We start from the raw sequence: 14882 nt of genomic DNA, 5'->3' as shown, positions 1-14882 counted from the left end.
AGATCCGCAGCTTGCCATGTCTGTGCTGGGATTTTACAGTGCATTGGTGATGCCATCTGAAAACAGCTGTTTCTCCTAGTCTGGACATGGTCATAGAATGAACGTGGGGGACATGGTTCGGGGGATGTGACTGTGGTGGAGAAGGAAAGTGAGGGATGAGGATGTGACTGCAGTGGAGTGAGACACAGAAGGGGGCACGTGACTTTGGTGGAGTGACGGCAACTGTTATCGCTGGGTGCAGTGTGAAGAGGGAGGTGAGTCTATAAGAAGAAAGGCGAGGGAATGTATGAATGAAGGCAGGGCAGAGGGCGAAGGGGCGGAGTGGAAAAGCTTGTGCATGTGATTACCTAGTCCACACACACAAGAAGAAAGCACATCATTTCTGGGGGCTCATTGATGCCTGTAACCTGGATCTTACTGGGATGCTTACATGAATATAATTTAGTGGTCATCAGTCAGTATTCTGCTGAACTGGTAGCCTTTACTTAGACTCAGAAATAAACTAAGGTAGAGGTTAAATTACCACTTAGCCTTGGAAAAATATAATCTCTCCAGGAAAAATCTCACTCTAGCAACTCTGTATCTGGCCTGATTCTTAATACAAGAGCATTGCTAGGCCTGGACTTGCGTGAAATGCTTACATGAAGTTCCCACCCAGAGGACTCCTAATGGAATTGATTCCAAAAGGTGTTAACAGCCAGTGGGTGCTTGGCTCATTGACCACCCTTGTAACTGGCCTTTCTGTTGAGCTTCCAGCCAAGGGCTGAATATGTCGGAACACTGAAATGGGAACCATCTGTATTCAGCACTCTATCTCAGGGGCTGTATGTCTGTGGGAAGCCTGCCCTCTTACTGTCCTTTCCAGGCCTGTTTTGAGGATAAATAAATGGGATTCTTCAGCTTCCATAGCTGTCAGTCTGGCACCTTTTATCAGCGAGTAATTCACTAGAAAATGAAATCCAAGAAATAAGGCAGACCCAGGTGTGTGCACATCTGTGATTGGGTGGGGATGGGGAGGGGAGTGTGTGTGTTGAGCCGCAGCGCTGTAAAGCATTCTCTGTCTGGGAGTGGATTAAATGCCGCAAATGGTGCGTGTGAGATGTTGGGGTACACACCATATTAATTGTTTCAGGGCCGGAACCTTGCAGACCTCAGAAGAAGCCAGCCTCGGGGGACTTTCACACTGAGCACAACCCTGCGATTGGGCAAGCAGATTCTAGAATCCATAGAAGCCATTCACTCTGTGGGATTCCTGCACCGGGATATCAAGCCGGTAGGTAGTTTTCGAAGCGTTTCTCCACTTTAAGATTGAGTCAACAGTCATCCTGGGGGCTGGGACAGTGGGCAGTTTTGGCAGAGGCTACCGTGTTGCCCCATTCGACATGTGAGAGAGGAGTAGAGTGACGTATTCCCCAGCCACCCCTTTGCTAGAAGAGGCCACTCCACAGTGGGTCTGTGGCTCTGGTGTCACGCTGCCCCCCAATCAGATCAGATTCTGGAGGCAGGCAGCTCCATGTATTCCTGTGGAATCCAGCCCATCACTGCTAAGCAGCTGGTACACAGGTTCAGAAAGGGTACCCTTCCGTGTGCCCCAACACTTTGATAAAGGTCACATCCACGCATTTGTCTTTGCTAAAGAAAACCCCCTTTCCAGAGCCATTATTTCATAAGCAGGGGTATCTGCATGTCCTGGCAAACAGGCTAGAGGTCCTGGGAACCCTGCGTTGGCTTCTGGGGAGTTCTCCATGCTGAGTGCAGGCAAAAGGCAAAATGACACTAGCCTGGCTCCTCTGCCCAGGGAGGAGTGACCCCCCACTCAGGGTCAGGGTTAGCCCTCTTCTCAGGGCTTCATCGGGGAACACACTTTCCATATCCACCCTCCCTTCCCCTGACCTGGGGCCTTCTGCAGGGGCTGTCTGTTCCCTACAGGTTTCTACTCTACAGACCACTTGCCTGAGAGTCAGAGCCTGCTCCAGGGCCTCTTATAGGAGGATTTCTGCTGCTTCCTGTAGCCCTCTCCCCTTGACCCCGGGACTTCCTGCCAGGCCCTCCCTACTCCTGGCCGCTTTCTCCTTAGCAGATCCAGCTTGGCTGGGAGCTGTGACAGGGCCGGATTCTCAGCTGACGTAGGATAGTGTTCTGCCATTGACTTGCTGTGCCTGTTTACTCCAGCCGAGAATCAGACCCGGCATGGCAGAGTTGTGTGCAGGATAGCATGTCCTAGTAACTATAACATGAGGAAGAACAGCAAGCACTTTCTGCCCATAGTAACCCCAGCCTGAGTGGGGATGATGCTTGATCACTACAGAGCTCTGGATGTGGAGTATAAATATTTCCCATAGTTTTGCGGAAGTTTTGCTGAGTTAACACACACTCTGGTTTTATGGTTATTATCTGGATAATCTGTAGCCTCCTGTCTTCAAACTGAATTCTAGTTGGGGGAGCCTGTAACCCTCTTCACTGCTGGGCTGCTTCACTACTCCTTGGGACACACTGAGCACTGACTTTGTCTGCCTGGGGGAACCAAACATATTAGCAAATAAAGTAGGAACTCATGGTGCTGCCTTGACATGCACTGTGTTCCTGCCTGAGGCATCGCTCGGTGGGGTGGTTGGGAGAATGGCTGCTGCTAGCCAAACTGATTCTTTTATTCTTTCCTTTTGGCCAGTCCAACTTTTCCATGGGTCGCCTGCCTTCAACCTACAGGAAATGCTACATGTTAGACTTTGGTCTGGCCCGGCAGTACACCAACACCAACGGCGAAGTCCGGCCAGTAAGTGACACCTTTTCCAACTCTGCTTCCACTCAGGCAAGGAAAGGGGTTTTGTTGTTTTGTTTTGTTATGACATGTATTGGGACTGCTTCTCGGGCTGGGTGGGGGTGGGGAGGGGTTGTGTTTGAGCTGGGAATGGAGGAATCTTGCTATTGTCTGAGAAATATGGGTTTTTTCCATGCTAACAGTTTTCCACGATGCGCTCGGCCAAGCAGGCGGGAGGCCAGAGCTGTCCGAACTGGTGGCCTCCTTCCCCCGGCAGTAGAACAATCCTCTTCATGTCTTTGTCTGGCCTAGTCTGGGGAAGAGACCTGGGCATGTTCTTTAGAGTTGTTTGATCGCAATGCAGCGGGAGTCTGAAGAGGACACTGCTCTTCCAATACACTGGGCATGATGTGGTTCACCAAGACGCAGGGCTGTCACCACTGCCAGGAGCATTGTTCCTTCCCCTGCCTGGCCTTGTCTTTGTGCTCCCTTTCTGATTGCTGAGCAGGGGGCTGAGGGTGGTTGCTCAGGACTGGGGGAAGGGGAAGTAACTTGCTCTCCTCTGTGTGTGTGTGTGTGTGTGTCACATCCAGCCCTCTTGCTCAGTAATGTATCGTTTGGGCTCAGGCATGAGTGCAGCGCAAGCTCCAGAGATGGATGTCTCACCTGGATCCCATTAAGCGGCAGGTTGAGCGCTCCTGGCTTTGCCATTGAATAGGTTGCTCACCACTCCCAGGACCAGACCTTAGCGAGCTCCAATAATCTGTTTGGTTGGCTGCCCAGTGTCGTACCTTTTGGCTCCAGAGCCTCTTATATCCATACGTTACCTGTAAGCCAGGCTGCCTCTCCACAGAACCCCAGCCTAACTCATCTTGAAAGTCCCAGGCTTTGGCCCAAAGTGCTTCTACCCTGAAGGTGGGCTGGAGCCTGCGGGGCTCAGGGCCTGAAAGCCTGACACCCCAAGCTCTGGTTCAGCAAATGACTTCCCTGCTGCTTAGGGCCAGTCTGGCTAAGAAGACTATGGGGGCAGCAGCTAGGTCCTGCTGGTCACTACCACGGAGAAGGCAGAACTGGGGCAGTTGTAGAGATGCTCCTCCCTTATCTGACACACCCCTCGGCTCCAACCATGTCCTGCCTGGAGGGGGGCTCCAGCAGCCCCTATGGACTCTGCATTAAGGAGGTTCTATGAGGTGGGGGGGGGCGCGCTGGGGGCATTACCAAGTGTAGAAATCTACACAGAGCCTTCCCTCATGGTATTCATTGTTATACACTGTGCCAGTGCTGGTGTCGTCAATAAAGCGTCTTAGAACATCAAACCAAAGCAGCACAGAATAAAATCCTGTTTAGCATAAGGGTACAGTTATGGCTGAGCCACATCAAATTGCCAGGGAGTCGTCCTTGGTATGAATACACTGGGCTTGCTCCAGTCTAATAGCTGGCTTATGTTTATCATGGGTCTCGCCACCGTGATGACTGTACTGGACATTCCCTTGGTAACAAGACTCTCCAGAGTTAGCACAGCGAATGTTACCAGTATTTCTGGAAAGGAGATCAGTCATCCTGCTTCAGGGCTTAAACCAATTTCTAACCGTTAGAGACCAGGATGACACCTTCCTGGGGCGAGATTATCCAGCTGTTCCTGTGGGGCTTCTTGCACCTTCCAGTTTGGTTTAGGATATCACATTGCCACCCATCTCCATAGTATCTGGTCATCTTCCATGTAAAACCAATAGCAGCAGTGAAATCCCCAGGGGCCTCAATGGAGACTCTGGCCCTTCTCCCTTTTTGGGGTCAAGGCTGTGCTTGGATAGGGGGTTTAGACTGGTTAGCTGATTAACTTGTTATTGTGGGAGAGATTGGGTTGATGGAACATTGATGAGGGTGGCCACTGTCCAATACAGCAGAGTGACTTCATGGAGCTCAGGTCTGATCCAGTCTGACAGCTCCAGTTTCGTTTCACTGACAGCCACCATTTTCAGATACAAGCTCTCAATTTTTCTGACCCCCGCCCCCTCAGATCACAGCACTTCAAGGGCCCCATGAGGTGGAGACGTGTCACCTCGCCCCACATGGTCTTTTCCGGCCAGCCATTTAATGAGACTGACATCTGTCTGTGTGCTCCATCCCCCTACGAAAGCTTTGGCTATCTTCTTCTCAAGTCAGTCATTCTGCTTTGGTCCCACCCTCACCACACACACCTCCCATCACACCAACTCAGCCAAACAACCCTTGCCCCCCACTCCCTAAGGGCTGGTCTACACTAGGGGGGGAATTGATCTAAGATACACAACTTCAGCCACGTGAATAGCGTAGCTGACGTCGAAGTATCTTGGATCGATTTACCTCTCGTCCTCAGGGCGCGGGATCGACGTCTGCGGCTCCCCCTGTCGACTCCGCTACTGCCGTTCGCGCTGGTGGAGTTCCGGAGTCAACGAGAGCGCTTTTGGGGATCGATATATCGCATCTAGATGAGACGCGATATATCGATCCCCGAGAAATCGATCGCTAGACATACCCTAACTGCCCAAGTTGGCCACCAAGAAGGAAATTGTCTTGTGAATCCAATAGCAACAACACCACACTGGCTCTGCGCAGAGGCTGGGCCAGCAAGGTGCCCTGAGCTGGAACATGACTTTAAGGCATGTCCATTCTGGGGCCTCCTTGCCTTCACTGAGACCCCATTAATAACCACAGGCAGCCCCTAACACACTCAGACAAACTGATAAGAGCTTGCATTATTCTATTATAATCCCATTGAATTCAACTGATTTTTCCCTAATCCCCCTCTGTCCAAGCTTCTTGTCTGAGAGTGAGTTGGTGGTGTAGTTTCCAGGAAAGCTTCACCCGTCAGCCCTTCTCTTTAGAGATTATGGGGTTCCTGTCTCCTTGGGGATGCCTGGAGGAAGTTACCCAGACAGCAGGGAACACAATAAACCCAGGATTGAATGGCTAAAAACAGAGGAGATGGAATGAAAACAAAAAACAGGGTTTGCGTAACCCCTGTAGACTGACACTCCTCTGACGTGAATCAGAGACGGCCTTTTCTGCATGTGCCTTGACAACTGTCCCATCTCAGGCCATTAGTGCAAGAAATGGGTGTCAAAGCCATTCCTCAGTGTACGTTTCGTAATCCAGTGCTTGAAATGAGGCTGTGCCGAACAGGCTGCAGGAGGGTGTATCAGAGTGTCTGGTGCTGGGGAATGACATGAAAGGAAATGGAGACCAATACTGATATAGTGTTTAGTATTTTATGTTCATTATACGCCCCCTTCCCCCCCACCTCCCCCAGCATCATGGTGGGCTGTGGAAAGGGACTTAAATGGAAGTTTACTACGCTATTCTTTCTTTCTGTGAACGGCTAAAGTCTCAGAATGCTCACACTGGTTAGACTGCAAACCTCCTGGGATTTCCCTTTTTCCTGAACAAAACCAAACCTTAGCTAAGTTTCCCCTGGAGCTGCCTGTTTCCAGAGTCTTCCTATAAGATATCCAACCCCTCTCCTGCTTTGGAGACTCTCCACCTTACAACCAGCAGAGTTGGAGCTAGTGAGACCCAGCTGCTGTGACTATGTGGCTGCCAGGGTGAGTCAGCAGAATAGCCCTGCATTTTCCTGCTGAGTCCTAGAACCTGCCGTCCTGTCACATACCCCTTAAACAACATCAGCACAGGTAGCTGTTTTCTGCAAAATGTGTACAAGCTAAAGACGTAGCTGAAGGGCCTTTTGCTCTTAGAGCTGGCAAGACTGATTGTAGCTCAGCTTCCAAAGGTGCGGGCCAGGAGTGCAGGACTCAGTTTAATTTCTCAAAATGCTGGAAAGGTTGTTTTAAAGTGAGGTGACTGAGAGGTAAAGAGAGAGACCCCACAGCAAGAACTATGTGGCAAAATGGCCTTTACGTTATTAAAAAAAAAAAAAAAAAGAGACTGTGACAGGCTCGGTCACAGGGATCCCCTGGGGACTGTCATCTGATGTGCTGAAATTACCTCTGAGCCTGTTTCTGGGCCTCAATTTCCTTTTCTTAATTCCATCTGCCTTTTGTGTTCATTTTCCTCCTCAGCAATCTGCAACCTCTGCAGTTCTAGCTTCTTCTGAGCTTCACTCTCACTCATTTTGCTTAGTTTTCTGTCCCTATTTCCCTTACCCCAAATAAGCAAACAGAAAATAACAAACCAGTAAACACTTTGTCTGTTCTCCAGCCACCACACTTAAAAACTCACTTAAAAGCACTACCAGCGTCTTAAAGCAATCAGCTATGCACATATCCTGCCAACGATGCCACTGTAATGGGTTCGGTCACAGAGATCCCCTTGGACTGTCACCTGATGTGCTGACATTACCTCTGAGCCCACTCTCCCTGCCAGTTTGGGACTCCAGAACCTTGCCTTGTTGAGCCACACATGCCAGCCTGCTGCAACACAGACCCAGGGTCTGGTCCACGCCCCCAAAGCTGCAGACTTAACTGAAATCAACTCAGCAAGTTACCTGTCTCCAGCACCCAGTTCCCAATGAGGTCCAAACCCCAAATAAATCTGTTTTACTCTATATAAAGCTTATACAGTGTAAATTCATAAATTGTCTGCCCTTTGTAACACTGATAGAGAGAGATGTACAGCTCCCCTAGGTATTAATCACTTACTCTGGGTTTATTAATAAACAAAAGTGATTGTATAAAGTATAAAAAGCAGGATTTAAGTGGTTTCAAGTAATAACAGACAGAACAAAGTAAGTTACCAAGCAAAATAAAGCAAAAACACACAAGTGTAAGCCTAATACGCTAAGAAACTGATTACAGGTAATATCTCACCCTCAGAGATGTTCCAATAAGCTTCATTCACAGGCTAGACTCCTTCCTAGTCTGGGCCCAATCCTTTCCCCTGGTCCAGTCCTTGTTAGTTCCTGCAGACATCTCAGGTGGTAAGCAGAGGTTTTCCCATGACTGTCCACTTCCTTTTTCCTGCTTCACTTCCTTTTATAGCTTTGGCACAAGGCAGGAATGATTTGTCTCTCTGAATCCCCACCCCTCCTTCTAAATGGAAAAGTACCAGATTTAAGATGGATTTCATAATCAGGTGACATGGTCATTTGTCACTGTAAGACCCCCAGTCTCCATTCCCCATGGGCTGGCCCACACCTGCACAGGTAAATAAACCATTTACAACCCAAGTCACTGGGAGCCATCAAGATTCTAAACCACCATTAATAGCCCACACTTTGCATAATTACAACAGGACCTCAGAGTTATACTTCATATTTCTAGCTTCAGATCCAAGAATGATCCATGCATACAAGTAGGAAGAATATATTCAGTAGGTTATAACCTTTGTTATGATACCTTACAAGAGACCTTTTGCATAAAGCATATTCCAGTTACATCATATTCACATTCATAAGCATATTTCCATAAAACATATGAAGTGCAACGTCACAGAGACTATTGTTGAGCGAATGGGAAACAAATGATGGACAGAAGAATATAGCATGTTCAGTGTGGGGCAATCCGTGTGGACAGCCACAACTCTAATTTTATGAAGGAAGAAGTTCCAGGTGTGGTTTGAGGCCTGGTTGTGTGCAGGATTCTGGCCAGGGACCAGTGAAACAGTGGAGGGATTACACTGCCTTAAAGTGAGAGACCGACAACTCAGGGCTTGTACACACTACAACTGATGTCAGTATAACTTATGTTACTCAGGGGTGGAAGTAAGCCACCCCCCTGAGTAACGCAAGTTACACCAACCCAAGCGCCAGCCTGGACAGCATTATCTTGGTGGGAGAACCCAAAGCATGCAGTGAACATTATAGCATGAACTGAATCATACAGACAAGAGGCATAGCAGAATGGAGACAGAACAGACTCACTTGTGTAAAGGAGCCAGCTTAGCCTCCTTATTAGGCATTTGTGTCTTTTGTGTCAGGGCCCGCAGAGTGTTCTCGGTTTGTGGATAATAATGCACAAGCCCTTGATGACTCCTTCAGTTCTGCTGTGGGTTGTCACATGTTGTAAACAAGACACGAGAAGTCATTCTTCCGCTTTACTCTGCACTGGTTAGGCCTCAAATGGAGTATTGTGTCCAGTTCTGGGCACCGCATTTCAAGAAAGATGTGGAGAAATTGGAGAGGGTCCAGAGAAGAGCAACAAGAATGATTAAAGATTTGAACAGATGGACCTACGAAGGAAGCTGAAAAGAATTGGGTTTTTATTTAGTTTGGAAAAGAAGAGACGGAAGAGGGACACGATAGGCAGTTTTCAGGTATCTCACAAGGGGGTCATCAGCGAGGAGGAGAAACTTGTCACCTTAAGCCTCTAGATAGAACAAAAGCAATGGCTTAAACTGCAGCAAGGGAGATTTTAGGTTGGACATTAGGAAAAAGTTCCTAACTGGCAAAGGTAGTTTAAACACTGGAATAAATTGCCTAGGGAGGTTGTGGAATCTCCATCTCTGGAGATATTTAAGAGTAGGTTAGATAAATGTCTATCAGGGATAGTCTAGACAGTATTTGGTCCTGCCATGAGGGCAGGGGACTGGACTCGATGACCTCTCGAGGTCCCTTCCAGTCCTAGAGTCTATGAATCTATGAATCAGCGTGTCTGCCAAGAGCTCCACCTCCTCAGGAATCTGGGCTTCATATAATGCTCATGGCCTGTAGCTGCTTTTGAAGCCAAAGCTCTCCTGTCCTTTCAGATGCTTTTCTCCAGGATGCACCCCTGCCCTCCCAGGCAGCCAAGTCCTGATTTCGATTTGCAGACCTGTTGTCCTAAAATGGCCAGGCGGATTTATTTTTTAATTTCAGTGTGAGAAAGATTCCATCTGCCCTCAACTCTTCAGGGTCACAGTTCAGCCTGGAGTAAACAGTGGCATCCTAGATAAAATCCTCTAAGAAGAGGAAGACCTACAGGAGATGCTAATGCCAGCTATACAGGGGTGGTGTAACATAGCATACTGTCATTACTGTTACCTAACAGGATTTGTAAGTAACCTCTGGGAGAGAAGCTTTGCAGTTGTTTAGCATGCTGAACTGCACATTTTCAAGGCTGAATTTGCACTCCATGCGCTCTCTATAGGAAGCTGGCTCAGTACGGGCAGTAATTGTGCCTGGTGCCTATGTCCTTTTTAATATAATCGCAACAAGCTGTGGATTCTTTGCATTTTCAAAAATCATCATTGAAAATTTTCCAGATGAGCTGTTGTTTCACCAGCTCAGTGCAGTCAGTTACTGGCCACCAAAGGAAAGGCGGTCTTTTTTCTGGGATGTAGCTCTCCTGTTTGTCTGAACTGGCAATGTGCTATTGTGCTCTTTTTTTTTTTTGCTTAGTCAGCTGCAGTCCATTGATTAGATCTGTCTCCTTGTGATTCAGACTGCACTGCAGTAGTTTCCAGTGCCTTGCTGAAGATACTATATGCAAGTGCAAGTGGCGGTCTGTCTATGCAGAAGGAAAGCATCTTTGGCAGAACAGTACACAGCCTCTTTAGATGAACATGGTCAGTGTTGCAAGACAGGGTAACTAAGAAGATTTTAATTTTCTGCCATTAATTTTCAGTCTAAATCTATCCTTGCAGTTCAGTGCAAACTCTTAAAAAGAGTCTTTTGTTACTGCAGTGAAAAGCAGACTAGAAATGCACCTAGGTAAAGAAGAAATGATATTTCCTGCAACTGGAGCAGATTTTCTTTCACTTGGAAAGAATGAACTGTAGAGAGAGACTGTGCATAGAATATATTGTATCCTCCCTCAGACCTGAAATATTTAAATCCAAGCCCAATGGGCCTGTGCTGCCCACCTTTCACATGAGACATATCATCCCTAAAAGAGTTAGGCCTGGTCTACACTGTGGGGAGGAGAGAGGGGTGTCAATTTAATTTACGCAACTTTAGCTACGTGAATAACGTAATGGACACAAAATCCAGGCACAATGTAGGGAGTGATGGGCACGGGGTTTGGTAGTTTCAGGACTTTTTTTTAAAAAGTTTGTGTTCATACTATAAAAGTGTAGGATTTTGGGGGGGAGTGGGTTGGTACTAGAGATGACATGGAGGGAGGGGAAGAGATGATTATTGTCTTATCTGTAACAATGGTGAATAACTGGGCACATGGCAATTGTAAAACTCTACCTCCGAGGGGACAAGTGAAAGCACACGAGTCAAGCAGTGTGGGAGAGTGGAATTCTGCACGCACAGCTACAGCAATAAACCCAAACCAATGTAAATAAACATTGTATTCTCACAGAGGTTATGTTCATAGCAAGACATATTTGGTTTGTACCCTGCTGCTGCCAGATACATCACAGCTTCCATGTCACCATGACTTTAAATGGTAGAATTGTAACTCATGCTGGAGAACTTGGAGGCTAAGCTACACTGGGGCAGGAACTGTCTTTTCGTTCTGTATTTGTACAGTGCCCAGCACAGTGGGGTCCTGGACACAGCTGCACCACACGTAACAACAACCTGAGTAGATTCATGACAGTCACTTCTAGTGGGTTTTTATTGAATCAAATGCAGTAATACCTCCCTGCGTCAGATTTGTCACAGATCGTATTGAATGGTTTGTTAGTGCCGATTTATAATGGAAGCCCGTATCTCACGCTTTGAAAACAGACAACGCAATGATTTGCAGTCTATGTACCATATAATGGACAGTGCAAATGAGCTGTCGTGTTTGTCCCCGTTATGGTGAACCCTTAATAATCCCTTCTGCGGCCACACTCAGACCATCACCATACTCCCATCTCAACCCCCGTGCAGAGCCCCGAGGCCGCAAGTGTATGGCGTTAGCCAGCCTGCAGTTGCAAGAAGGGTGGAGATAGGGCCTGAGGCCCAGTGAGATGGTGAGGGCTGGAAGTGACCTGGTGAGGAGCGGCAAGGCAGCAGCTGGGAGGGTGGAGGGGTTTTCAGCAGTGGGGGAGCAGAGCTGGGGGTTGGATTGGGTGAGGAAGGCAGAGTTGATTTGTCTGTGGGAGGAGGAGGAGCCCCAGAAGGTTGATTTGGTGAATTTATTTTATTTTATTTCATTTCATTTGAGGGGGAGAATCAGAAACACTTGTCTCAGGGAGGGCAGGACTGAAGCCCCCACTACAGCGCTTTGGGCACCAGCCACTGCTGCTCTGAGTTTTATGCCTTGTGTTAGAAATGGCGAGTGAGGAGAAGCTGGTCTTGGGAGAGACCCCAATCCCTCCGGCAGAGAGCTCATGGTGCTTGACAGGTCGTTCACAAAGTATGGGTCCTTGTCCCAAAGGGCTGGCTGTGTCAGTGGGCCCCCACACAGCCAGGGGAGACACTCCCCCCAGTGCTGGGGAGTGGGCGTGGGGGCTGACAGCGGCAGCTGAGGAGGAGATGCGTGCATTGGGAAGGGTGCAATATTGCTTTGATTTTTAATTCATTTCTATTAAATTTTTCTCCATTTTATGTTTTTTTATCATTGTTTTCTTTGGGTTTCTCTCTATTTTACAGTTCTTTTGGGCTCTTCTTTTGAGGCTGTGTTTGATGCGTTGGCTTCCCATCCGCTGCTCGTAACCATCTCTGCCATGAGTTGTGAGTGAGCCATCACCATGCTTCTGGGTTTCATTTTGTTTTGTGCTTTCGTTCTCGATTGAGTTCAGAATTAAGTCTGTTTGCATTTTCCTTTCATGATATGTTTCTGTTTTTCAGCAGGATTGTGAGATCCACCTAATCTGATGCAGAAGCCCAAAGCTCTTGGGGTTTTGGCCTCAGGGGCGCTTGGGCACTCTGTGGGTTCCAGTCTTGGGAACTGGTTGTCACTCTTAGGGGTCTGGTGTCAGGGGTAGGGCTTTTCATCCTGGGTATTGTTGCATTTTGAGTCTGGTTTTATGTAGTCATTCCTTCTCAGCTCCATATGAGGATAAAAGACGCTGCTGTCATCAAGGGTTGAACAAAACACTGCCCCTTAAAAGGGACATCACTAAATCTCACGGGACAGAGTGTTTGTCTCTGATGGGGCCCTCAGCACAATGGCAGCAGAGACCAGTGCTCCTCACCCCAGGTCACCGGGGCAGCCTGCCTGTTGCACGAATCGAAATCGGAAGTTCCGATTATTTAGTTTAAGTTGCTTTATTTACTTGTTTGTTTAGTTAAACTTCACTTCACTTTGCTTCCTGTCCCACCTTTTTTTGGTAAGCCCTTACAACCAGGACCTATTGCCAAGCACTGGCAGAGAATGTGGGACTCCCAGGTTCTCCAGGGGTCCTGACCATGTTTCTCTGGAAATCCCTTCTGGGTTTCTGTCCTGTGTACACACTTTGGAGGAGAAGGGTTCTCGTTGTTTAGTCGGAAGTGTAAATATCAGAATTTAGTAACATCTGCAAAAAGCTCTTGTCACAAGTGAAGAGAAGTCACCATTTCATAGAGGTGGACTAATCTGAGATCTCACTTCCAAATTTTGTTAATTATTTTTCTCTGAAATAAAACTCTGCCCTGCCTTTTCCAGCAGATGACACCCCTGCCTTGTATTCGCTACATTAAAACCTTATTTCCCTGCTATGAGATTGGCTTTACAGAGCTCTACTCCTGGAGTTCTCTGTTGAATTGCAGCTGACCAGTACCTAAAGAAGTCAGATGTGAGGAGTGTCCCTCATTGACCACCATACCCTGGGGCATTTGTCTGGGATTGTAGCTTACATCCCTGTTCAGTCCCTGGGGCTTTATCAGTAAGAACTTCCCTCCAGGCTCTTCCGCTTGAATGTACTTTGGCAGAGCGTGTTGGGTGCACGCCATCTCCCCACCATGGATCTTCAGTTTTGACTTCACTGACCCCAGATTTGGCTCAGGTATGAATATCTTTCTCGGTGCCATCAGAGGAGCTGGAAAAGAGTTTGCTGGCACCATCTGGCATTGCGAAGGGGCTGGAGACTCTCTTCCAGGCCTGGGGACTTTGAGGCAGCTTCTAACCTCTGCTAGAAGCAGTACAGCTTAAGTGCTTAGCGCTATGTCGGTGAATTCCATGTGTACCTCATCCACTTGGTTGTTCTCAATGTATAGAGATGAACACTTATCCAGTAGACTAGAATCATTCCCCTATAGGGTGTGAACCTAATACAGTTCCCCAAAATAAAGCTCCTTATAAACAAAGCATACTTCACATGCTGTACATTTCCTCTGGGGTGCTTTGCATTATTATTGTTAAGGCTGCGAGTTTGTCACGGAAGTCACAGATTCCGTGACTTTTGGGACCTCCGTGACTTCTGCAGTGGCCAGTGTGGCTGGCTTCTGGGGCAGTCTCAGGCCACCATGCCTCCCCCATCCCCCAGCAGCAGAAGGAGTTTGGGTGGGGGAGCTCAGGGCTGGGGGTTGGGGCACAGGAGGGGGTAAGGAGTCTGGTTTGCGCTTATCTAAGGGGGCTCCCCGGAAGAGACTACATGACCCTCCCTTAGTTCCTAGGTGGAGGCTGCCTGCTGCCTTTGCCCACAGCCACTGTCCCCACAGCTCCCACTGGCCACAGTTCCCAGCCAATGGGAGCTGGGGAGCTGGCACTCGGGGCAGAGGCAGTGCACGGAGCCATCTGGCCGCACCTCCACCTAGAAGCTGAGGGAGGGACACACATTGCCACTTCTGGGGAGTCACGCGGAGATGGGTTAGGGTAGGGAGCCTGCCAGCCCCAGCAACCCCCCCCATCACCTGTGGGGGTTCTGCCCCACCCAGCACCAATGAGTGTCCCAGGCTGCTCCCCCTAGAGCACCTGCGTGACCCCCGGGCCACCTCTCCCCCAAGATTTAGTCTAGGATATATAATACAAGTCATGGACAGGTCACAGGCTGTGAATTTTTGTTTACTGCCCACGACCTGTCCATGACTTTTACTAAAAATACCTGTGACTAAAGCGTGGCCTTATTTATTGTCTGGACCCTGGCACTTATCCCCAGTGCGCTAGGCATGGCTACACAAGGAGAAAGACACATCCTTTCACCTTCACAACAAAATGTATAGAAATCCTAAAGTTTACAAAATGAATCAAATATTTTAAAAGTTAAATCAGATTTTTATTTACCATTTGCTAGTTCTTTATTGTCTTCGCATTTGTTAGTTTTAAATGGCTAAAGTGGATATTTTGTACTTTTGAATTCAATTAGAATTTCCTAATTGTTTGTAACATTTCAGATTTTACATGGAATTTTTTCT

At 48.0% G+C, this 14882-nt stretch overlaps 1 protein-coding gene across 2 annotated transcripts in view; it reads left to right on the top strand.

The window, feature by feature from the left end:
• The window catches only part of TTBK1 (tau tubulin kinase 1), a 129487-nt gene that overhangs the window by 57518 nt on the left and 57087 nt on the right, over positions 1 to 14882 (top strand). Inside the window, exons 5-6 of one of the 2 annotated variants that reach the window (XM_032790824.2) lie at positions 1133 to 1273; positions 2669 to 2773. In XM_032790824.2, the coding sequence (XP_032646715.1) occupies positions 1133 to 1273; positions 2669 to 2773 (246 nt within the window). Of the gene's footprint in view, positions 1 to 1132; positions 1274 to 2668; positions 2774 to 12265; positions 12282 to 14882 lie in introns of those variants that run through there. The other variant, XM_075064516.1, reaches the window with a different exon arrangement.

This window comes from Chelonoidis abingdonii, chromosome 3 (genome assembly GCF_003597395.2).
Source record: "Chelonoidis abingdonii isolate Lonesome George chromosome 3, CheloAbing_2.0, whole genome shotgun sequence".
NCBI lineage: Eukaryota > Metazoa > Chordata > Testudines > Testudinidae > Chelonoidis > Chelonoidis abingdonii.
Note: the sequence above shows the minus strand (reverse complement) of the source record. Positions and strands in the feature narration are given on the sequence as shown.